The 26,201-nt window shown below is 40.0% G+C and overlaps 1 protein-coding gene across 2 annotated transcripts in view; it reads left to right on the top strand.

Annotated features, from left to right (window-relative positions):
- Positions 1–25,715, top strand: part of LOC107548185 (zinc finger and BTB domain-containing protein 16-A-like) — a 67,014-nt gene extending 41,299 nt beyond the window's left edge. Inside the window, exons 3-5 of one of the 2 annotated variants that reach the window (XM_016228779.1) lie at positions 14,055–14,225; positions 19,341–19,511; positions 21,450–25,715. In XM_016228779.1, the coding sequence (XP_016084265.1) occupies positions 14,055–14,225; positions 19,341–19,511; positions 21,450–21,679 (572 nt within the window). In that variant the 3' untranslated portion in view covers positions 21,680–25,715. The remainder of the gene's footprint in view (positions 1–14,054; positions 14,226–19,340; positions 19,512–21,449) is intronic. The other variant, XM_016228780.1, reaches the window with a different exon arrangement.
- The last annotated feature ends 486 nt before the right edge of the window (positions 25,716–26,201 follow it).

The following is a 26,201-nucleotide window of genomic DNA, read 5'->3' as shown; positions in this document are numbered from 1 at the left end:
TTTTAAACCCTCCGTTTTCACCAAGGATTTTTACCTGGGAGTGTATAGCGCACGCCTGCCACGCTAGGCGGCTGCAAAGCCCAATCAATTGGCTTTCTAATGGAATTAAAAAGGGGGTTGAAGTGATCGAGGCAGACCTCTATATTAGTTGCTTCAAAAGTGTTTCCCCCCAGGCCCCTCGTTTTTTTCTTTCCTCCCCAAGCACTGATGCCGCTTGATCGACACTCAGCTGATCTATAAATAAAGTATTTTCTTTCTTCACAAAGACTTTGCGGTTTACTGCTTGTCCTCAAGGTCAGGGTCAGGCTGTTCTGAAAAGACATGTTCCAGTGACCATTAGGAAAATAACCTGGTCCTAATTGAGATGGGCAGCTTCTGTCAACTGCTTGAGAAAAGCAACTCTGAATTTCTCTGATCTCCCTTGCTGTCTTTTTTTTGCCGCCTCATTCTCATTTGCACCAAATTGCTAAAAGAACAACAAATCTACGTTGGGAATAAAGGCTTTAGCACCTGCTTCTATAAAACACTCAATACATTTTTTGCAAACAGATTAAAAACTATGGTACAGTAGTCAAGTTCTACCAATAACTGAAATGCTTATGCTCTCAGCAAGCGCCGCGTGACCTTGATATGCTTGTTTTCCCCAGCGATCTTGAGACGTTTAGTCACAATGTCGTTTTACATTTCATTGCGTTGTTTTGTTTACGGTGCAGAGAGTTGGAGAAGACACTGTAGCACTATAACGCCACTGGCCTCCAATTTATGGAGCATGTTGATTGCCTTCCATTTTCTCATTTGAGTCTCCCTATTACAGAGAGAGCCTTCACGGTTGCTCGGCTGAGCATTCATTCTTAATGCTGAATTTAAAACATGCAATCCCTTAAAGGAGCCCAACAAAGCAAACTTGTGCGCGCCATCGGGAAGGTGATTTTGCCGGGCAACAGGCTTGTTCGACAGCCCTCATTTCCTCTAAGAGCTACACAAAAACCTACATTAAGCTGGAAAGAGGCATGCCAGTCCTATTATTCTTAATACCTTTATCTATATATGTTATTTGACCATGCTTCTCCAGAAGCATTTAAATATGATTAACACTGGCGCTTCTTCATTTGTTTTCCCTCCTCTTTATATTCACAAGCGGATCATGGCCCATCGGCCCCCCCGTAATGTTTTTGTAGCCGCGCAGCTTTAGAGTTCCATTCTCATTCCTGTCGTCTCAGAAAACAAAACAAACTCCTGTTCCTGTCAGTTGGGTCGGAGATAGGGGCAGTGGTGGGGTGGTAACAGTGAAGGGTGGTGGGGGTGCAGCAGCTCAAAGCCTTTTGTCCAGTGGGAAAGACCGTGTCAGCAGCCAGTGAGAAAAGGGGCTCCGGTCATTTGGCCACAGTAAAAGACCAAAAGTGTAAAGATTAGGGACGTAAGGGGTCGAGGTAAAAGCCTATGACTAATGTGGCTGGTCATTCACAGCTCTTGCCACATTGTTTGTCCACTGTCCAGATGGTCACTGGGAATAAATCACAACTAGAGAGGGAGCTCGATGGATTGATGGGCTTGACTTCCTGTCAGATTATCGTGTAGTGAAGAAAGTCACTTGCCTTTTATTTTTCTCACTTTCTGATTTTTAGATCAGCATTTCAGATAAAAAAAGCAACCTTTTTTTGTCTCATCCACTAAAGCAGTTGCTACAGTAGACTGCTGTATGTGTGTGTATATATATATATATATATATGTATTTATTTGTAGTATAGCTCAGTAAGCTTTTTAAAGTCAGTAAGATTTTTAAAGGGGTCATATGATGCCCATTTTCCACAAGATGATATGATTCTTTAGGGTCTTAATGAAAAGTCTGTAACATAGTTTGATTAAAATTTCTCAATGGTAGTGTAAAAACACCTTTTTTTTTTTCTTTTTTTTTTACCCTGTCAAAAACAGCTCTTTTCAGATCAAGCCGTTTTTGTAGCATTTCCCTTTAAATGTTAATGAGCTATGCTGACGCCGCCCCTCTCTTCCGAGCTGCTCTCAGAGAGACTGTTTACTTTAGCCACATTCATCGTGAAACTTGCTAATTAGCACATTATTAGGAAAGGCAATTTGCAAAGATTCATTACAAAACATTATACTCACTTCTTCTGTAGATGAGGCTGGATCATGAATGATTCGCGCGAACATAGACGCATTTAGGCAGATCGGGGGAGCAATCCCTTTCCGAAACAAACTATCATTATAGGGTGGTTGTGTGTACACACTGCCAACACACATTTCAGTTCAAACAACTTGTAAAAGTGCATTTTAAAGTCTACCCCTTTAAAGTCGCATGCGTACCAATGCTGCATTTAATCAAAAATACAATAAAAACAGAAATATTGTGAAATATTTACAATTGAAAATATCCGTTTTCTGTTTTTATATATTTTCAAATATAATTTATTTATTTGATGGCAAAGCTACATTTTCAGCAGCCATTACTCCAGTTCAGTCACATGATTCTTCAGAAATCATACTGATATGCTGGTTTAATGCTCAAAAACATTTCTTATTATAGTTAATGTTGAAAACTGTTGTACTGCTTAATAATTTTGCAAGTTTGGGATCAGTATGCTTTTTAAAGTCCCATGCTCACCAACCAATGCTGCATTTATTTAGGCAAAAATGCAATAAAAACTGTAATATTGTGAAATTTTATTTACAATTTAAAATATCCGTTTTCTGTTTTAATATATTTTAAAATGAAAATTATTTCTCTGATGGCAAAGCTACATTTTCAGCAGCCATTAGTCCAGTTCAGTCACATGATCCTTCAGATAAATCTGAATATATATATATATATATATATATATATATATATGCATGTATGTATGTATCATTCTTATGATTATAACATTCTAATAATTTTGTTGAATACTGATGCTTTTTTCAGGATTCTCAGATTAATGGAAAGTTTAAAACAACAGCATTTATTTGAAATAGATATCTTCTGTTACTTTATAAATGTCTTTACAGTAACTTTTCTAATACTCATTTAATGTGTCCTTGCTGAATAAAACTACTATTATTATTATTATAATAAATCTTACTTACCCCAGACTTTTCAATTATAGTATCACAGTTTCCATAAAAATTTTAAACATAATAAATATAAATTTCCTAAAGCAATAAAAAATAATCTTACAAACCTCAACCTTTTTAATTGTACAATTTATATTTGTCTGCAAAACTAACTTCAAGCATTTAAGCATAAGACTTTAGATGAAAGGTTTTTAAGATCATGAGAGACATGATCAGTCGTGTGTCCAGACTTTTGACTTTTGTACAATAAACTTGACGTGAACACCGAAAGGTGCGCAGAAAGTGTCGAAGCGCTCTTTTGTTGTCATCTCTTTGATCACTGGAGGGTGTGAGATGTCGGGAGGCAGGAAGATTTGCAGACAGGATAACAGGGGCTGGTACTGCTGAGCTGCAGGACAGTACGGCACCCTGGTAGAAATAGCATTGGAGTCCGTTTATCATCACGCTCACGGTCAGACTCCCAGCAGCTGACCGCTTCTCGCTGTAAATCCATCACCTGTGGCTTACTGCAGCCACTGCCCTGGACCATGGACAACACGTGAGACTGAGCAGAAAGCACCAGTTATGAGATTTATCACATTTGATAGACCACTTTTATCGATCACCCAAAGCTTGTTTAGCGATTACTAAATATTCTGTATTCTATTCATAAATGCATATTCAACGTGAACACCGAAAGGTGTGCAGAAAGTGTCAAAGCGCTCTTTATTGTTGTCATCTCTTTGATCACTGGAGGGTGTGAGATGTCGGGAGGCAGGAAGATTTGCAGACAGGATAACAGGGGCTGGTACTGCTGAGGTACTGCTATCACCTGTGGCTTACTGCAGCCACTGCCCTGGACCATGGACAACACGTGAGACTGAGCAGAAAGCACCAGTTATGAGATTTATCACATTTGATAGACCACTTTTATCGATCACCCAAAGCTTGTTTAGCGATTACTAAATATTCTGTATTCTATTCATAAATGCATATTCAAATAAGCTTGTGTATCTGATATGTTGAACAGATTAGTAATTCGTCTTAGCATTGACATTGATTAAATAAATCGTGTTAAACCTTCTTAAAAGATTAGCAGGCATTCCATTATGAGCAAAAATAGATAGGCATCAAAGGGAATCGACAACAGTAAACAAACATTTTACCATTTTGAGAAAAGGGGGGAGCAAACAGGACTCTCGAATTACCTTCCCACTGCAGATCTCCTTTATAGATGACAGTTTGTCATTTGGTGGAACAGTATAATTTATTTTCATCCTCCTGATGTGTTTCCCAGTAATGGCTTTGCATAGAGACCGTTTCTGCATACACCCAGAGGGGAAAAGCTCACACACATGCATGCACGTACAAACTCCTCTCTCTCTCTTACTGTTCTCTCCCAACCACCCCACACCCCACACCCCACTCCCCACTCACACCGAATAACACCACACAGCCTGATTTTCAAATGTGGAACATGTAAACATTAAGCCTTATTCAGTGCATTCATCATTTGCATGCATCTAATATCCAGAGTACAAATTAGTTGCAAATAAGTGCTGAGAATGTCATTAAAATTCAATAGTTTTGTGCTAGATATATTTATCCTGCATCTTTTGCATTAGATGAATTTGTGTATGTGTAAAGATTATTCAAATGGAGTCATATGAACAGTTTTTGGTGATGGGTTAGTAGCACAGAGTGACCCCTACTGGCCATAGCGCAGTAACGCAATCCTGTGCGGCGCTCGTATGAGGGACACTGAACTGACACCCTTGGCAACCGTTCGCCCGGTTGCCACGGCCAAGCAAGCAATTCGGAAGCCAGCTGTACTGCAGGAGCTGTTCCTTCTCATTTGCAGTTCATTTATCTCCCATCTCCGCAAGCCTCGCCAACACACACACACACACACACACACACACACACACACACACACAGAAGCTCCCACTGGTAACCTCATCTCCATTGTGCCCAATCAACTGTGGAAAGTAAATGGCATCTCTCTCCCCCTTTTATTCATTCAAAATAACTCACACATGCACACGGCATAGCCGTGGCCGTCCTTTATACAAAACCACAGATGTAGAGACTAGCTCATATACACACATACAATAGAAATTGCCGCCGATGCTCATGTCAGTAAAAAGTATTGTCAGATGTAGCCTGCAATGAGTAAATTACATGCATTACTAAAGCTGCGTACTACAGTCGCTTTGCTTACACATTGATGGGGTGACTGTCACATATCGATTGTTATATTTAAAATGAGCAGCTGTTTAATGAATGCATGTGTAAGGGAAACACTTGTGTGTCAGAGGCAAAATCATTTGGTGAAGCATTTAGCAAATAAATGTAAGAGCCCACAAGCCAAATATACATACATACATACATACATACACACACACACACACACACACAAAACAGTTTATTTGTCTGCAATTTTAAGTTGACAATTTTATTTATATATTTATGTTTCTGTGAATTATTATTTTTGTATTACTTTATTTATACTATATATATACACACACATTGTGTGAAATTTGCAACTGAGATTTTTAGAATTGTTTCAGTCATATAGTAGTGTCATTCACAATATGTTGTGCATGTAACGTCACACACAAGCTTAGTCGTTTTCTCTATCTAGTTTGTATGGTAAACGGACAAATGAGTGAGCTGTTTGGGACATGGCACATGCATGAATGTGTAAATACAGTAATGCTTATCCTGTCAGGTGCCTTGATGAGTGGAGCACCCCGGCGAGATGTCATGATGGACATCAGCAGAGGCATGATTTCCAGTTTTCAGTCCTTTTTGACAGCTACTCTCTTCTGTCGGCGTCCTGCTGACGCTTAAGTCATTACTATGGCAACCCGTGTGGATATAGCAGATATTGACTACACCATCTGAACAAACACCTCTGATTTCATCACTTGCACTATGACAGCACGGACACTAAAGAAAACCAAATGAGATTTATGTGCACGGTGAACATGAGAGCACGCCAGAGTCAGACAAATCCAGATTTCTGCATTCGTGTCGTCTGCTTCAGAGAGCAGATGAGCTTTAGTTATTATGGGACTCATCAGCACTGTAAACTTGAGAGAGCTCCAGACATCCTCCAGACACTCTTGCCTCCTTGGTATGAATCGTCCGTATCTCATTCCCTGCACTAATTCCAATTTAATTGCCAGTGGCCTGAAGCCTCCTCAATAGGAGTAACAAATGGTTTGATTTTGTAGACTTCATCAGACTGCATTTTAAATGCGACACTCACCCCGCGCGAATGCCAATGAAGCAGAGGAGAGGCTGCCTGTTTACTAATTATCCTTTTTCTTACTGGGAGCCGCACTGCAAGGGTTGTCTGATTAAATCGGATTTGTGGGATGGGGGGAAAAGCAAGCACGGTCCTCTGCTTTGTAAACGATCCTCATCCGAGGCGAGGGCCAGCCGTGCACTGTAAATTCTGCTCTCTTAAAGGGACACTGTGTCTTTTGTAGACCTAACGCAGGGGTGGGTCCACTCGTAAATTCCTCCCCCCGGCATTACAGTGTTTATGATCTTTTATCACTTCATCCATCAGGGCAGTAGGATGATTCAAACACGGGCCATGATGTATAGGCTATGCAGGTTGCAAGTCTCACTTTTAATATGATTAAAAATCGGCTCGCGTTCAGAGAATCTGCAGCATTTTTGACATTAATTCATGTTAAATTGAGTATTTTTTTTCTCTTCCTTTTTAAGAAGACTTCATTAAAAAATATTTATATCACATCCCTTTATGATATTATTGTCCATGTTATGCAAAAAATGTCATCGTCATGACAATGAAGATGAAAAATTTAAGTGATTCAGCCGCATGTTACTTATTTAAAGGGGTCATATGATGCTTTTTTAAAGATCATAATTTTGAGTATTTGGTGAATGTAAAGACAGAGGGGAAACAGAGTCGCGTGACAGACACAGTGGTATGTGTTTGTGATGTGACCCTCTCTCTCGCTCACTCGGTCGCGGTAGGATGATTCAAACACGGGCCATGATGTATAGGCTATGCAGGTTGCAAGTCTCACTTTTAATATGATTAAAAATCGGCTCATTTTTTGACATTAATTCATGTTAAATTGAGTATTTTTTTCTCTTCCTTTTTAAGAAGACTTCATTAAAAAATATTTATATCACATCCCTTTATGATATTATTGTCCATGTTATGCAAAAAATGTCATCGTCATGACAATGAAGATGAAAAATTTGGTGTGTTGGACACACTGTGACTGAGTGTGATTCAATGGTGAAAAAAAGAGAGAGAACATAAAATAAGCAAGTTAAAGATGAATTTGACTTATAGCATTATTTGTTTCAAAGTTTCTATAGATATCTTGATAATGTAGTTGTTGTGATTTCTTTTGGCCATGATAAACGTAATGAAAATCTGTTATCCGTGACACCACTAATGTCCATTTTAAGTATCTTATTGTAACAATGATTTTTGCCTTTTTGAAATCATTTAAAACTTAAGGATGATTCAAAATAATTGGAGACTTTAGTCTTTGCAACTTCAGGAATCTTATCTATGCACAATCAGCTTGTAACACTCCAAAGAGAAAGGAAAACTTGAAATCGCATCATATGACCCCTTTAATGTTTAAGTTTTGTGCCTAAAAATTGCAATTTAAAAAAGTGGTGTTGCAATATATTGGTATATGATAACCATGATATTACAAAAAAATTAGAAATATTGTTTTCATGTTAATACTGCACATATGATTATATCATAAACAATCTAGCAGCAGTAACTATTTGATTGATCCTCCAACATAAGTGACACTGTTGCTCCATAATGCTGGTTGGTACCCTTCATAAAATGGAAAAATCATATTGGAGTAGATACCTGAAAAAGGTTTGCTTTGCGATGTGGGAGTTTTTTGGGTTTCCGTTAAATTGACAGTGTGTTGGACACACTGTGACTGAGTGTGATTCAATGGTGAAAAAAAGAGAGAGAACATAAAATAAGCAATTTAAAGATGAATTTGACTTATAGCATTATTTATGTTTCAAAGTTTCTATAGATATCTTGATAATGTAGTTGTTGTGATTTCTTTTGGCCATGATAAACGTAATGAAAACCTGTTATCCGTGACCCCACTAATGTCCATTTTAAGTATCTTATTGTAACAATGATTTTTGCCTTTTTGAAATCATTTAAAACTTAAGGATGATTCAAAATAATTGAGGATTACCAACTCAAACCTGTAATCGTCAAGAGTGAATCGGTTTTACCGAATCCTCTTTGCAGTCACGTCGAGCTAGTTTTGAAAGCTTATTTAATTATGAAGAATCTGCCTCCAACACCTGTCAAAGTCAATAGGGCCAATTTCTTCCATGTGGGTTTGTGAGTGATGAAGACATTTTCTGTCTAAATGGACACTGGAGAAACCATATGGTTCCATGACATTATCTTGAGGTAATTAATATGGCTTCTACAATGACATCTGGTGGCATTAATCTATCTGAGAACGTGGCATCTCACCGCAGCCGCCCGACACGAAAGTGAATTATCTGTAACTATTATTGGTGCAAAGTCTGGGAAGGTACCAGCCCCAGAATGAGAAGCAATCTTTTCGACGGTTTAACGCAGGTTGCGCCGTCCTCATTCTTTCCCTTCCAAGTGTCAGTTTAAGGCTTTTAAATGCAGTCTGCCATTGTAATTCTCCTTTTAAAAAGCCACCACTTGAGATGAAAACCTGTTAAATCAAATAGCGTATTTTACACGTCCCCCTGTCGGGTGTCATGTATTTGTAAGGCAGACCATCGGAGACCAATGACACTTTGATAGTAACACACAAAATGTTATTTTGTTTCTCCCTCTCTCTCCCTCTCTCGCTGTCTCCCGTCTCACCATCTCTCCTCCTGTTAGATCAATAAACAATTCATTGAAGCTCTTTTCTTTGCTTTTCTTGTCAGAGGCACAGAGGCGTTTTGAATGCATTAAGGCAGCGCTCTGTGCTGTCACACACTCTGTATTCCAGACCAGAGCTGTCAGTCCCTGCCCTCCCTCCCTCAGCAACCCCCTCCGAAAGCCTTGGGCTCCTCTAATGCCACATTATGCCCAGCCACTCTCCCGGATTACATGGATGTGCAGTTCTCCTGTAGTCTGGGCTCATTAGGTGTCAGCCGGAGTGAGGGTGAGAGCGAGCGAGCGAGTGAGTGAATACCCTGGCTGGAGAGATGCTGCAGACATATCGCATCACACGGCCGCTGGAACAGCTTGTACCTGTTGACTTCCCAGCAGCCTGTAGCACTCTGCCATAAAAACACTCATGTAACATCTCTTTATCTATCTGTCTTGCTCTCTTCCTGACTAAAAATCTGATTCGTGCTGGGAAAAAGACAGGAGAGAGATGAAGCCAGGCAAGGGAGAACCAGTTCTCTCCAATTGCTCTGACTGCAAGACCCCTTGTTGTTTGGATTTCATTCAGCATCATGTTACCGTGGAAATGAATGGGTCAGAAAGCCTTTAGATGTGACTTTACCCTTTAGACCTAGAGCCCTTTGGTAATGCGCTCCTATAATGCTTACATTTATACATCCCAATTATAATTAAGATGCAGTCCCCATGAAAATCATTACACTGCTCTTGGGGGTTCTCGTGACTAATGTTCTCAGTACGCTGTGCTATACACAGATATGCTCGCTTGCGAGCACAGTAGGAAATGGTAAATTTCTCTTGATGGCCCAGTTTCACACTGAGTCAAAGTTCTGTGTTTTGCACATTATACTAATTGTGGGACTAAATATTTGGGCTTTCTTTTGAGGCTCCGCACACCCCCTGTGTACGTTAGAAGGGTTGTATGGTTTTGGCACCAGTTTGACCATATTGTCTCGCCCTCCTGAGCCCCTGCTAGCACCCATTGTCCCCAAGCTCAGCAGACTGCCAAGGCCCCCTCTGCCCCTGAGCGCCCGGGCAGCCTTACCCCCCACCTGGCCCAAACAGCTGCCCCCATGACCCCTCGCTCCCCTCCTGCTGTCAGACCGGAACTTCTCTCACAAGCTTCACGCATACCATACAGTCTTAGTGTATATACTCCATGGCACTGGCTTTCCTGGTACTCATGTATGACACGTAAGCCTATGTGCTTTGCAGACATATCTAATCTGTCAGTCTGCCTTTCTGTCTTCTACATGCATAGTTTTATTTTTTTTTTTTACATTTTGACAAGAGCACCTAATCGTAATTGTGGGTGTGGTTAACCGTACAGGCCTATAATATTAAAATATTACTGTATATTAGGGATTTTTTCTATGTGCTTTGCAGACATATCTAATCTGTCAGTCTGCCTTTCTGTCTTCTACATGCATAGTTTTATTTATTTTTTTTACATTTTGACAAGAGCACCTAATCGTAATTGTGGGTGTGGTTAACCGTACAGGCCTATAATATTAAAATATTACTGTATATTAGGGATTTTTCAGTGACTTATTCCACGGGTTACTTCATTACACCAGTAGGTGGCAACAAGACAAGTGACTGAATCATTTATCCAAACGATTTATTCAAAAACATTGATTCATTAAGGAATGAAACAAGCAAGTCTTCAAAAAATTTATTCTGAGATGACCGAACACCTGAGAAGAGATGATGCCAACCCCCCAGAAGACCTCAGATGATGCTAACCCTGGAACAACATATAAAACTACCAAATTTTGCTTAATCGCAATGTTTAATCATGATTGCAAAGTTTAATCGCAACATATAATCATTGCAGTTAATAGTGTTCACCGTCTGTTTAATTACGTGTAATTTGTAACTAACTGCATGATTCTTACTGTACATTTCTGCCATAGTCACCACTAATAACCTACTCCTAAATGTAATGTAGAAACGTGATATTTTCTGTAAAGCTGTGTTGCAACGATTGGTATCGTGAAAAGCACTATACAAAAACTTTAATTGAATTCAGTCAAACACCCTTTGAGGAACAAAAACATATTAAACTGTCCCCTCAAATGATTTGTTCAAACACACCTATTAATTAAATAACGTAATCACTGATCATTGTTTGATTTGATTTGGCGCTATTTTGTTTGGCGGAAAAAAAAATTACAGTAACTATAGTAGCTTTAGTGACGCATCATATCAGATACATCAGCTCAAACACCAACATCCTGCATACTGCGTACTCATCTAGGTAACACATTCCAAGCGGAGCTTCAGAACAGGTGTCAGGTGTGTCATATTCTCGAGCTCTTCGCTGAGCAACAGGTGACATCACACCTCACGGCATTGGCGACAGACAGAGCAGCAGGAGTTTGTATTCCATCAGCATGGGCGAATTGAAACTCATGCTAATTGACTTTGGTCTTACCAGCTTAGAACGACACACGCTCTCCATGTGGGGTTTCTCAGTTCAAGCATCGGCCCTGTGGGAAACACAGTTGCCTCGTCTAACTCTCACATTAAGTTTTAATCACAACCCCATTCAGTTTGTTTGTATTGCATTCATACTGTACTGCATTCTTAAAATAAAAATCTGATTTTTGTGGTTTTAGTACATGTATATAATCTTTGAAATCATCTGGTAGACTACTAAAAGTTGACAATTTACTTCTAGTACATTTATGCATTTAAAATGCATAGTCTATCTCTTCTGGGAAAATTATTTTGGTGATTCAAAAATGGTGATGACTCATCCTGCACTACACAGATTTTTGTCCATTCAGATACTCCCTAGAGTAATAAGAATGCCCCGCCCTCGCAACCAGTTGTTAATGGCTGTAATGTAACCACAGACTTCCCTAGACTTCTTATAGCAACAGCAAATATGTCAACACAGGCCAGAAAACTGCTTTTGTCAAGTGAATTCACTGGGTCTCTAGGAGATTATGTCTAGGTGTTACATGGCACATTATGCTAGACATGGATTTCTGGTATTCCCAGAAGTTGTCTTCTGAGCCAGGGATCATATGGGCACAACCATCCTGGAGTTTGAAAGTGTTTGCAGTGGTGAACACAAGCGGAACACCCTCAATACCTAAACGGTGCGGTGCACCCGCTGTTAAGTAACGGCCAATGCTTCTTCAGGGCCATTAACTTAACACTGCGATGGAGCCAAGAGGCCCTTATAAATAGACACAGGAGTGGAGGTAAATTATGCCAAAACTCCGGCAACAGGCAGCAGAAGCCAAAGCCAGTCCTCTATCCATGTGTCACTTTGTCCAACTCAATTTTGCACTGTAATAGAGGCGAGCGGGTCAGCCACTTCTCTCTCTAGTTCTTTTTCTCTGCCTTACCCTTCAGTACCTCACAGAAGAGTTTCTCCCAGCCAGGCCATTTACTTGTGACGCTCTTTACTTCACACCGAGGAACACTTAATTCCAGCTAACACCAATCACATGGACACTGCACTTCCCTTCATGGCTGCCGCTTTATCAACTGTCCCCCCTGCCTTTCTCCTGTTCCTAAAATAGTGTTCTTTCTTCAATGGAAGTGTCCTTACCACCTGAGAAATATGGTGCATTTGGAGTGAACTGTAAGATGTGTTATTTTACTGGTAAGAAATCCTTAATACAGAGCTTAAAATTATTAAAATATTGTCTGGAAAATATTCTCTTTATAGTATGCTAACAGCGTAATGTAATTTATCCAAAATGTGGCCAAATCTCAAAAAAAAAAAAAAAAAGACATGGGCCACAGTACATGGTCATTGATTGGGCTTTTCTGTGAAGGGAATACTTGAAATGAAAAGTGGGCAAATTATCATTATTAAATGTTTCAGTCACCAATAATGTGGGATTTTAAGAGCAATCACAGAGCAGCTCTGGTGATGTGGCTTAGTCTTTCCCACCGCCCCATCCAGTCCCTTGAACTCCCTGGGTCAGAGTCCACCTAACCTCTCGCATTCCTCAGAGCCTTTCCTCCCTACCCCCTGTCACCCTGTCTTTTATCTCCCTCCACCCGCCCCCTTAAATTTAGCTTTTTAAGTTACTTTACAGCCTTTAGTTTTGCCATGAACCTTCCTGAAGCAAACTTGCATTTCACATCCCCAAACTTCTTTGGGATTTCCATCCATAATCAATGACCTCCCTTCCTTTTTTATTGATAAACCAAGAGACATAAGGAGTCATTAAAGATGGAGACAGTGAGAGGGGGAGGGAAACGGCTGGGCCCAGAGAAAGCCAGAAGCAAGGCTTGTCAGTATTTATTTGCAGAGAAGCAGCAATTCAGCTGCACTGCCTGAGATTTAAGAACAGGAATAGTCGTTTCTCTCGCTCGCCTCGAACTCCTCCTCTCATCCTCTCAATCGCTCCCGTTTTTTCCCCAGCAAATGCTGATTGATCGAGCTTTATGAACATGAGACTGGGGCTCCTCATAGATTTTTAAATTAGTGCCAGCTTTGCCCCAAAGATGTGTTATCGACTCATGAAATAGAAGCGGAGCTTAAAACACTCCCACTTTCCCCAGAGTTTTCTAGAGCCTGATAATTGAAAAAAGTGTGAAGTTTGAGTCTGTGTATGAGAGCAAAGCAAAAGTGAAGGAAAAATTGCTCACTTTATGCCTTTATCTATTTAAACACCCAGGTGTGAGTCTGGGGGTTTTTTTTTTGTTAACCGGAGATTTCAATGATTTGCTAATATTAATTTCAGCCATCTAACCACTCTAGTTGTTTTGTCATTTCCTATATCTGTCCGCTGACCTTTTGTGGCACCGTATTATATGTGCATCTCACCCTGTAGTACTGAATTAGATTCTCCCATTGATCCACTGAGACTGAGTGTATTTTATAAATGAATCATTGTCTTTTTCAGCTTGATTGTCCAGTTTCTACAGTGATCATGGGATTCACAAGAACCCATAATTGCAAAAATAACGATTTTTTTTTCAATAAAGAGTCAGGCAAATAATAGTCCTGCTCCAAAAGCCAATGTTGCTGTGTTTTAGATAGTCAGGACACTTTAACATACAAACTGTAAATGAAATCGTACACTCATGCTAACATCTCGCTCTCTTTTCCCAGGATCAGATATGGCCATCTTCTGTTTGCTGTGCGGGAAGCGCTTCCAGACGCAGACAGCTCTGCAGCAGCACATGGAGGTCCACGCAGGCGTGCGCAGCTACATCTGCAGCGAGTGCAACCGCACATTTCCCAGCCACACCGCACTCAAGCGCCATCTCCGTTCGCATACAGGTCTCACATCAGCTCTTCAGTTTGTGTGTCTTGACGTTGTGCATTTGTGCGTAACCGACAGCCTCAGGAGCCATATTTTTGGAATTAATCAGTAATACATACTAATTTGGTGCTTTGATGTTTTATGCACATCCGTCAAGCCGAGTGATTATTTTAAACATGCTGAGAAGTGATTCACCCTGTAGAGTGTTTAAATCAGGATCCTGGTACAGTCATTGTGTTGGTTTTTTTTCTCCCACCCGTCTTCCCATCACCTTCTGGATAGAGGTGGATGGAATGAAGATAGCAGGCTGAAGTGACATGTCATTTAACGAAAGGCCAAAGCGCTGTGATGGCTTGTGACAGTGCAGATATCGCCCTCCCCAGTCGGGCTAGTCCTGCTATACGGCGGATCCATCCCCATGTGGCCAGACACGTGGCTGAGCAGATGCGGCGACTCTGGGAACAGTCTCCATTACTGTCTCAGAATATGAGACGCTGGAAAGGAATCCCATTTTCTCCAGAAAGCCTTCTCCCCCCATCGTCTCTGACCCTAAATAACAGCCTGACGTGTCAGAGTTGCTTTATTCTGCGGCTGCAGGGATGAATATTTGAAGCGAAAGTGGAAGATGAGCAAAGCCCGCCTGTTTATAGGCCGCCCGGCCTTTATTGGGCGGCTGATGGTACAAGGCGGCCAAGCGCTTACTGTACTCGCTTGTCCTCGCCGGACCGTACATCGGAGCCGACGCTCCCGCCTGCACGCATAAATGTCAACGGTCTGCTTCGCCGTAGACATGGTGGAGGGAGAGAGAGAGGCTGTGACGCAGCATCACGCTAGTTTGAACCCAATTCTCTGTAGGCGTGTATTAAATTACAATGAGCGCTAGCAAGCACCCGTTTAATGTGATGTGGGGGCTTTTGTCAAAGAGCTGAAAGGGAAAAACTGCTATTGGCACTTGCAAAAATCACTGAAAATAAGTCTCTAAATTTGTTCTTAAAGAGGACAAAAAAAGAAGACTCACTGCTCGCGTTTAATTCTCCTTTGATCTTCTTAATCTCATTCACAGTGTATTTTTTTAATGCTGGAAACTGAGTCGCTGATGTGATAAGCACTCGGATGTTCCTCCAGAGCCGTGTTTCCCAACCTTTTTTTAATCTTATGTACTCCTACAACCCTGTCAATAGTGCTCAAGTACCTTTTTATCAACACCACACCAGAAATATCTTCCTTGAATTTATTGTTTATGTTAATATATTTGAAGTCACCATTGTTGCATTGATTTACTTTAAAACAGTTACAACACACCAGGTGGTTTATATAAAAAACCTTGTTTTGCCTTTCAATCATAGGCTTTCTCAAAGAATTAAAGTCTCAAAGATTTTAACATGCATTTTGTGATTGACGTTTATCATGCATTTCAGTCATTTTCACACTTTGTATAGCGGAATTTAAGTATAATTGAATCATATAATTGAATTATTAACCATGAACAAAACATACATTCACAAATGTTTATCAAAACATACATTCACAAACGTTTATTGTACAAATGTTTATCCATCAGGACTTTTTTGTTGGCCAGTGGCAGCAAAAATAAATAAAAAAATAACACATGTAAAGTTAAGTTCATAAAATGGTGGTCAATTGTTTTTTTTTTTTTAAATGTTGCCTTTGAGTGTTTTATTGATTTAAAAATGTTGAATTCTATATCTTTAAGATTTCTTTACATACATGAATTACACTTCAAAACTGTAGAAATAGTAATTATTTCCTCTTTTTTGCGTTAAAGGATGCATTAAACTGACCAAAAGTAACAGTAAACACATTTATAATGTTACAAAAGATTTTGACAAATAAATGCTGTTCCATTGAACTTTACATATACCAAAGATGCAAATTATAATAAGAGAAATAATTAGTGTTTTTTAAACACCAAATCAGCATATAATAACATTAAAATAGAAAATTATATTTCACAATAATACTGTTTTGACTGTAATTTTGATCAAATAAATGCAGTCTTGGTGAACATGAGAGACTTCTTTTAAGATACCTTAAAGACCCCAAACATCTGCAAAGAACTGTTAATCATTTCATTTGTATAGTTTGCACATTTTTTTTCTTTAGTGCATTAAATACATGAAACTATTATCTAATAATTATCTAATATCAGTTGTATAGGTTAAATCAAATGAATTCAGTTGAAATCAAAGTATTTTCAGGTATTCTCTGCGGTATGTACTCTGCAAAAACACTGAAGCAATAGCTTAACGTATCCCTTTTTGCTCCATGTGTGTGGTGCCCACTCAAAAATAAGTTAAATGAGTGATTATGGGCCCACACAGTCATTACTCAGTAATTCAAGCCCAAGCTTAAATTTGATTTCAGTCATACCTCCACCTAAATGCTGATGCAGAACCAATTTTGACAGGATTTCAGCGAATGATTACACGTGTTTCCGCTGATTTTTGAGAGGAATTTATGTTCTTGAATGTACTTGCTCGTGTACTTTTACAGGCGCGCGCAGTGTGAGCGAACGCTGGCATCCATTAGGGCTGATAATCATGGCAGCCCCCTCGCTCCCCCCTCCGTTCCGCACGCTGCCGGCCGTGCCTCGTTAATATTCCGTTGTTGTTCTGTGCTTGTGTTTTATTCGGAGCCCATTTTCCATCTGCGGCGGGTGTTTTGTGTTCGCAGCTGTGTTTGATAGTGCAGCCCAGTCGAGACCCTGGCAGTGATGGATCCTTGATTTACGCTGCTTAGCGCATAATGAACTCGGCCCCTGCCTTAACGTAAGCCTCGCCCCTGCCAGGAGCCAGGCGGTGCCCGCAGACCCCGGCCAGGTACGCCACCGCAGCGGTCCCCTGAGGCACGGGGACGCAGGTGGCAGCCCCCGAGCTTCCCAAATGTCTTTTCCGCCCTCTTTGTGCCTCGCAGCCACCAGACTTACAGACAGACACAGAAAGCAACCGAGGAACACGCAGTCGGTGACAGCATCTTGATCTATCACCTTGTATCTTTACTGCCTCAAAGCTTAATGTATTCCAAACAAAGCAAAGCCGCCAAACAGAATTTGATAAGCAAATTACCTTCTGTTTATAGCAGCGACACGCTGCATTTACATACCAGGTAGCCTAAAAAAGTACCAGGCGAGTATTACGATATGAATTTGTGCCTTGTGGTATCATGAGATAGCTGTCACAAATTATTTTGTCAAATAAAGATTAAATATGCTTTTACTGAGGGTAGAAGCAAGCCTGCGGATTTAACTGGTGGCCAGTTTTCTGGAGGCTAACGCAGATGTTTTCGATTGAAGCGCCAGCTTAGGCACAATTAACGTCAGGTGAATTTGGCGCGATTGCTATTCTCGTCGCGTGCCGGAGAGCAGTCAGGGAGCGTGATGGATTGTGATCTCTTCTGCTGCGGAGGCATTTCGAAGCGCCAAATTTCTTACAGCGACTGATAACTTCATGCGCACAAATAAATACTGTCACTTTTATATATGAATTTGTGCCTTGTGGTATCATGAGATAGCTGTCACAAATTATTTTGTCAAATAAAGATTAAATATGCTTTTACTGAGGGTAGAAGCAAGCCTGCGGATTTAACTGGTGGCCAGTTTTCTGGAGGCTAACGCAGATGTTTTCGATTGAAGCGCCAGCTTAGGCACAATTAACGTCAGGTGAATTTGGCGTGATTGCTATTCTCGTCGCGTGCCGGAGAGCAGTCAGGGAGCGTGATGGATTGTGATCTCTTCTGCTGCGGAGGCATTTCGAAGCGCCAAATTTCTTACAGCGACTGATAACTTCATGCACACAAATAAATACTGTCACTTTTATTGATTTCTGAAATGTATGGGGGGGTTTTGTCTGTTTTGTGTCATCTCCTGCTTTTTTTTTGTCTCTCCCATTACTGGTGAAGCGAAGACGGTGGAGCCCGAGCAGCCATGTAAATGTGAGGCGTTTAGCTGCATCTCGCCACAAAACATGCCTGAGGAAATTGACATTGTCTGGTAACGGGAGGCAGCGGGAGTCTGAGCATGACAGTACATAACGAGAAATGCAATTTATTCCCAGGCACGGTGCCGCTCGGACAGCCAGATAATGAAACGCGTAGGTCATAGACAATGACTTAAACCCTCCGCACAGAAGTGAAATGCATTAAATATGGGGAACATTACACGCCTGGCGGAGTCGTGCATCTGTACGGAGAGAGAGTGATGTATGGTTAGCTGATAGTGAGACACAAAAACGCAATTAGAGCAGAGAGCAGAAAAAGAAACACCCCCGCATATCATAATATCACTGATTACTGACCTCTGAATATCCATTACAGTGCAAGAAGACAGGAAGATATAGATGACAATGACCTATAACAGACAACTGATGATATTGTACTGAAAGCTTATAATGGCTTGATTTCAAATAAATATTATAGGCTAGCTGTTTAATGCTTTGTTTATTTTCTAACATTTTCAAATCTTTTCATTTTACAGCCTTTGTATATTCAGTTCATTGACATTTTGAGGTTGTAAAATGTATTCTTCTATTCTTTTTACATTTTGTTTTGCCGTGATAACCAACTTTTGCTTTCCCCAGATTTCCCCATTGCTTTCCAATGTGTATCAGTGTATAAAGTCAGAGTAAACACTGTTTTATGGCTCTATCAACTATAAACATAGTTCTGTTTGTTTGAGTTTCACAACACTGCAACAATGTCATTTTCTGTCACTAAAGGTATAGAAGTTACAATTTTAAAGGGATAAGTTCCCCCCCAAAATTTAAATTCTATCATTAATTACTTACCCTCATGTCATTCCAAACCCATAAGACCTTCATTCATCTTCGGTTCGGAACACAATATATTTTTGATGAAATCCGAGAACTTTCTGACCCTGCGTAGACAGCAAGGGAACTACCACGTTCAAGGCCCAGAAAGGTAGTAAGGACATTGTTAAAGTAGTCCATGTGACATCAGTGGTTCAACAGTAATTTTTTGAAGCTGCAAGAATACTGTGCAAAGAAACAGGAATTTTTGGGTGAACTATCCTTTTAAGTGTAATTTAAACACATAACTGTGTTTATGATTAACATTAACTTGCGTATACTACGTATACTGACCAGACCTTTGTCCAGCAGGTGACCATCCATTTGAGTGCGAGTTCTGCGGCAGCTGCTTCCGAGACGAGAGCACACTGAAGGGACACAAACGCATCCACACCGGAGAGAAACCCTATGAATGTAACGGCTGCGGCAAGAGGTTCAGCCTCAAACACCAGCTAGAGACCCACTACCGTGTCCATACAGGTACTGTACACTTCTTCTTGTTTATCAAGCCAAGGCGACTGGAAAAGCTTTATTTGGGTATTCTAGTCCTCCTTGGTTTATTGTACTACTTTTCCAGCACCAGTGAGGATTTTGATCCAGTAACATGCCCTACTTAAATCACGTTAAGCGCTACGGTCGCATGTAGAGCTGCTGTTATCCTTGTCAGCGGGCGAGCGTCATATCAGATCTTTAGATCACAGCTGAGGCCGATGCCAGAGCAGGCCTTGCCTCTGTTTTGCTTCAGAGCCCCTTTCCTCTTGTTAAGGTGATATCTGATTGATTCATACGTTTTGGCGCTCTGTAAAGCCCACACCAAAGGGCAGGCCATTTCCAGTGCTGTCGGCTCACTCTTTGACAAGGGGATTAGCGCGGTACTGTAGAGACCAGGTCTCTCGGACGCACATGACGGACACCAGATCTTCCCCTCCTCTCTGCCACTCAAAAAGCGATGCCGCTAAGCTAAACTATCAAGAAAGCCTGTCGAATAATTGGCTTCTTTGGGTGGGGTGGGGATGGGTTAAAGCCTCGGCGGCGAGCACAGAGCGCCCAAGATAACAAGAACAACGACAAGCTCACAGTCAAAGGCCACTGCATGCAAAAAGGGAGCCGCTTGATGAAGCATCGACATTGGCAGCCCTGCTCCTGTCGATGAGCAATCAATAACTCGGCTCCATTTGCAATTCATTATTGCCTGGTTATCCGAGGCTGCCCTGTTTACAGTGCAGTTAAAGTACACTGACCACACGTGCATGTATCACTGGAGTCTCGACGATTTAATGACTGTCTCATTAGAGCCTTTACATACGCAAACGCAGACGGACGTGACATTGCTCGAACCGCCGAGGTCAAGGTTCCTCAATCCCTCCGTTAAACAAACAGAAGACCTGAGCAAACAACGCAGAGACTTTGCATTCCCAGGATGCCTTTACCCAACACGAGCATTCTTCAATCCTCAACTTATCAATGCTTTCCCTAGTGACATTTTTAAAGGTCAACGTTTAGATGACTAATTTACCCCGTCAGAAAACAAATGTGCTGCGCTTTGCGTTACTGTCTCTTTAAGAGGTTTCTGTCAACATTCTGATCTAAGAAACAAATTTATTTAACTGTGTAGTTTGTCAAATGCAACATTCACTGCTGTTCCACATGATTGTTTTTCAGTTACACTATGCTGCAAAGTTTTTGTACACTTGTCTGTTATGAGACAGAGAATTTTTTTTTTTAATATATACAAAAATATTTTTTTAAACATATTTGATCAGTAGTTAAAAAATAATAATAATACAGTCAAATCATTAGTTATTAAATATCATTGCAATTTAAAATTGGTTTCTATTTTAATGTTTTATTTTAAAAAATGTAATTTATTCCTGTGATGACAGTGACATTTTCAGCAGCCATTACTCTATTACTCTTGAGTGTCACATGATTCTTTAGAAATCATTCGTAACTGCTCAAGAAACCTTATTTTATTATTATTATCAATGTTGTAAACAGCTTCATATTTTTGTGGAAATTGTGATATGTTTTAGGTTTTTTTTCTTTATTTTTTTAAGAACAGCATTTATTTGAGAAAAAAAAAAGATTTTTAACAATGTAAATGTCTTTACTGTTGCTTTTGATCAATTTTATTCATCATTTAATTTATATGTGTGATTTATGTATATAAGTTCATGTTTTATGTAAATTTACATTAAAATCTTGATTTTTAAAAAAAATCTATGGACTATCTATGGATTATGCATCAAAACCATGTTCCGCATAGCATTACTAAGAGAGTCATTCACTTAATCATATTCCTACTTTCCATACAGATGAGTATTCCTGTCTGTTCACGAATATCAGAGAGCACCATTCGGAGTACAAAATCTCTTGACATGTTGTGCAAAATCTTGACATTTTCTGTTCTCCATGCAGGTGAGAAGCCGTTTGAGTGCAAGCTCTGCCACCAGCGCTCCAGGGACTACTCGGCCATGATCAAACACCTGCGTACCCACAACGGAGCCTCACCGTACCAGTGCACCATCTGCCTGGAATACTGCCCCAGCCTCTCCTCCATGCAGAAGCACATGAAGGGCCACAAGCCCGAAGACATCCCCCCGGACTGGAGGATAGAGAAGACTTACCTCTACCTCTGCTACGTCTGAAGGAGGGAGACGACGGGGAGGGAAGGGAGCAGGAGGGCGAGGGGTTTGAAGCGCCTGGAAACACAGTCAGGAAATGGATGGATTTGTTGGTGGTGCTGGGCAAGGCGGACAGAAATCTTACCCCGTCAGTATAGCAAAACATTAAAAAAAAGCATCATGTTATAGCCGTATATGGGAAGTCCACTCTCTACATGTCAGCTTACGTCCCAAACGTTAAATATGTCTTATCAGTCAAACGACACACACTTCAACAACGATTCCTCCTCTTCATAAGGATGCCCTCTTCTGGTACAAAAACAGTAGTGTGAACCAGACACAGTGTTTATCTCTCAGAGATGTGCAGGAAGCACTTAGACCCTTCAGTGGTAACGTGCCAGTCAGGTACTCCACAGCAAATATGAACAGTCATGTTCATCAGGGTCATTACTGCAAACTGGAACGTAAGCTTCCTGCAAAACATGTTCACGATGCCCGGCTGACAGTCAGCATGTAGATCCCTCCCATATGATTCACATTCATTAAGGGCTTATTGGTTTAACCAGCGTACAAATCAGCTAAGCTCTCAGTACTCTGCTCATCAATGTCATTTAACTTTTTTTTTTCTCTCGGCATAGCGCGTATTACAAGCTGACTTCACGACGACAGTTTTTGTTTGATGTTGATTTCTCAAGCGCAACATTTCGAGTTTATTTCAAGCAGAATAACACGCACACACTGTACATGTTCATGTTATCTCCTCCTTCGCTTATCAAGTCTGAAATCGCTTAACCGTTCGAAACGAGTAACTTGGCAATACATACAGAACATCCATTACACACTAGAAATCTAATCAACTGTTTATGCTGTTGTTATAGAGACCAAAATGATGACTGAAGCTGCTTTAGTCAGTGGCTTGCAGACTGAGCGGCACTGTGACGTACAGGGCTCGTCCGCACATATCCGTGTGTTCGTAGGTGGTCATGAGGCTTGGCCTGTCCAGCCGGGAACGCTGGGATGAATGAACAGAGCAGATCAACTCTTTTGGTTTGGTTCCTTTCGCTTTGTTTGTGTTTCCTATTATACCTTGATTTACTTCAGCACATCGTACTTGAATTACCTCGTTTTTTTGTGACCTCATGTGCTAGTGTTTTCATTTTTCCTTTGTTTCTTTATATATTTGACTGTTTGCTTTGCGAGCAGGAGCGGCGTGTGCTTTTATGTACTTACGAAATTAAGTGCCATGGTGAAGAGAGATTGTCTTTCGTTCGAAGTTTGTTTTTCTTTGCATTAATCTTACCAAACTTGGTATTATGTTTTTGTTTTGTTTGTTTGTTTTGTTTTACTAACCCTGCTTGTTGAAGAGCTTGTGGGTTTGGTCATTTTTGTTGTAAGCTACCTCTAAGTTTTGTTTCTTTTTGTTGTTTCGTTTGCGAAAGCACATTTGTTGTGTTTTGCGTTATTTCAACTTCATCTCACGCTTTCAAGTGTTGTACGTCGGAAGCGACGAATATGAAAGGGTAGGATTTGCTTATAGGAAAGGCGAATTGAAAAAAATAATCAGAACTTTCCCTATCAGTCCCCCCCACCCCTGTAAATTGTTACCTTAAGAGCAGAAAAGAGATTTCTGAAGCCTTAAGTTCGGGGTCGGAGTTGATCTGGGAGGTGCGTATGGAACAAGTGAAGTGTAGTACTTTAAAGTCTGGAAAAAAAAAAAACGTTAAACTTGAAAATATGTGAATAGAATTGTAGTTTTGTAATGTGAAAAAAGAAGGTTCACAGAGCGTGAGCCGCCAAGAACAGGTCATATGCAGCAGTGCATTGTGCGTTGGACAATTGGGACTGCAAGTGGTAATCAAAGACGAAAGGAAGAAGAAAAAAAAAAAACGAAAAATCCTGTCAGTTGACATGTTTCTTTGTATGAGTGTAGTCCTGAGCAAGAGCCAACAGAGGCCATTTGATATATAAAATTGTGATATTTTTGTATTAAGTGTCAGTCCCTTTTTTCCATTTGTTGAGGTTGCAGCGGGGCAAAACTTTGTAGTTCTTTTTTTATATCATTATTCTCTCGTTTGAATCGTTTGCCTTGCTCCTCTTCGGTAATGTTGGACAGTGCGTGATCCTATAGTGGTAAATGTTGCTTTCTGGATGTCAATACATTGCAGGTGAAGGACTAAATCAGCCACATTCTCCTTTGTGAAAATAACAACAAACAAACAAAACTAAAAAAGATGTGATGCCAATGATCAATTCCATTGCACACGATATCTCAGACAAAACAATCAATGTTGCCAACGTTTTGTTTTTTACTTGAAGTGACTAAAAAAGAAGGGATGGGAAGACGCGTCAAAGGAAACGTTAATTGTCGTGTGTCTTGCCGTTGTTTTCTGGAAAACACTGTGAGTTTGGGCATACTTGCCCCCTGTGAGAATTTAAAAACTAGTAGCGCCATGAAAAAAAAAAGGCAGAAATATATATTTTGTTCTGTAAATGGATAATGTCGACTGATGTTAAATGGGTAAAACAGAGTTTTGCAATATGTGGCAACAATACGAGATATTAAGTCACATGTTAGTGTACCTTTTTGATTTTGTACTTTGCTTTGAGTGTTTTCACTGTGTGTGTGTGTGTGTGTGTGTGTGTGTGTGTGTGTGTGTGTGTGAGCACGTTAGTGTCAAATGCACTAATCTGAAGTCATATTCTATGCCACTTTTCTCTCACCGTGATTAAAAAATATTGGCATCGATATAGTTCTTCCCTCAATGTTCTTCTGATGTTTCTGTAATATCTTTGTGCCTAAATGAAATTGTTCAACAAATTGTCCACATATATCTGCTTAGTTTCTGTATTTTCAAGAAAATTATTGGTGTCTTCAGGGCTCCAGGGGTGCCATGATGATCTCGGATGGATTCACTTGAGACGATTTTTGTTACGTGATGATCATTTGGTCTATTTTCAGTGGTTCCACTGGCGACCGATCAGTATTGTAGTGTTTTATACACAGCTCGACAAAGACAAGCCAAACATTCCTTGGATCGGAATAAGAGCGTTTTTCACAATGAATATTCTGCTTTGAGGGGGAAAAATTGATGTTTGAGAATCAAACTTACTTTCATTTCCTCATTCTTTTTTTGCCTCAGCAACAGGTTTGCTGATTAAACTTTTCAACCATGTCCCTTTAACATTCGGCATTTGTACTGCCCCTACTAGACATTTTTATTTGTTGTTTAAAGTACTTATGTTATCATTGCATCCCTGGAGTTGGCTCACTGTGTTCCAGTGTGGTGTTCTAGAAAGAGTAGCCATTTCATGCTGTGTTGCCATGCATGTGCCATTGAGGTCAAAACTAAACTGTTTGAGTAACAAAGCACCAAGACGTTGTCTTTTTTTTATATTAGCACTGAGGACCAATTGCCCTGTCGGACCAAGCATAACAAAGCTTTTTATGTAACAAAGCAGTTTCTCTCTTCCCCCTCTCCTTCTCTGGCTTGTCTGTATTTTTTTCCTCCCTTGTGACAGCACAAGTGCCAGTCCTGTTGCTCTTTAAGAATATAGTGTTTTGTTTCTGGGGATTTTATTTTTGTTTGTTCTATTATTATTATTTGAATTGTTATAGTTACGTCTACCTCAGCACCTAATCTTAGCCTAATCTTAGAAGGTGCCCAATTATTATTATTATTTTTTTCAGTTTGTTGTCAATTGTACAAATTTTTATTTGCATTAGAGCTTTGCAACGGTCCTCTGTCTTTTCCAGCAACATGCTATTTTTTGTGGCACTACTTTCTGAATGTTGTGCTACAGATATTGGCATCAGTTTCCTGATGTAGTCTTTCTTTCGGTGTAGGATCAGACACATCTCTTTGTAACATTTCAGTGTTCTCTGATGGAGTGTGAAAAAAATAAAGAATTTAAAGAGATCGAACGCTGCAGGTTTTCTTCTCAGTGTTGTCACAAAGTAAATTTTGTGCCTTTAATAGTGAAAGATATTTTTTACATCCTACTAACAGTAGATTGTTTTTGTAGTGTTGGTTTTTTTTTTTTTAATTTATGAGTCTCAAAATAACAATGTTCAGTTGTATTCATTAAATCTGCAGTTATAAAAAAAAATAAAAAAATGGACTTAAGTTTGTCTGGCTTTTTCATGTGTTCGACTCACAGGAGTTAATGATCCTTTATACAACAAATATTTTGGCATTTATTCACCCTCATGTAGTTCCAAACCCATATGATGAACTTTCCTGTGTGAATCACAAAAGGAGATGTTATGCAGAATGTTCAAGCTGCTCTTTTGTATAAAATCAAAAGTGAATGGTGACCACTACTGTATTACGTAATTACGTAAAAATGTACATTTTGAGTTGTTATTTCTCAAAGTAGAAATAGAATGTTTCATGATGCTATTTTTGAAGTTTGCAATCTCCTGGTCACCATCCGCTTCTGCACTGAAGAGAGAAGCGTGAACATTGGGATAGGTTTGTAACAAGATGGAGTAAATTATATAATTTTTCACTAAAAAATGCATTTTTAAATTTATCTTGGACCGTAA

The sequence above is a fragment of the Sinocyclocheilus grahami genome, unplaced genomic scaffold, assembly GCF_001515645.1.
Source record: "Sinocyclocheilus grahami isolate Dianchi unplaced genomic scaffold, SAMN03320097.WGS_v1.1 scaffold344.1, whole genome shotgun sequence".
NCBI lineage: Eukaryota > Metazoa > Chordata > Actinopteri > Cypriniformes > Cyprinidae > Sinocyclocheilus > Sinocyclocheilus grahami.
Note: the sequence above shows the minus strand (reverse complement) of the source record. Positions and strands in the feature narration are given on the sequence as shown.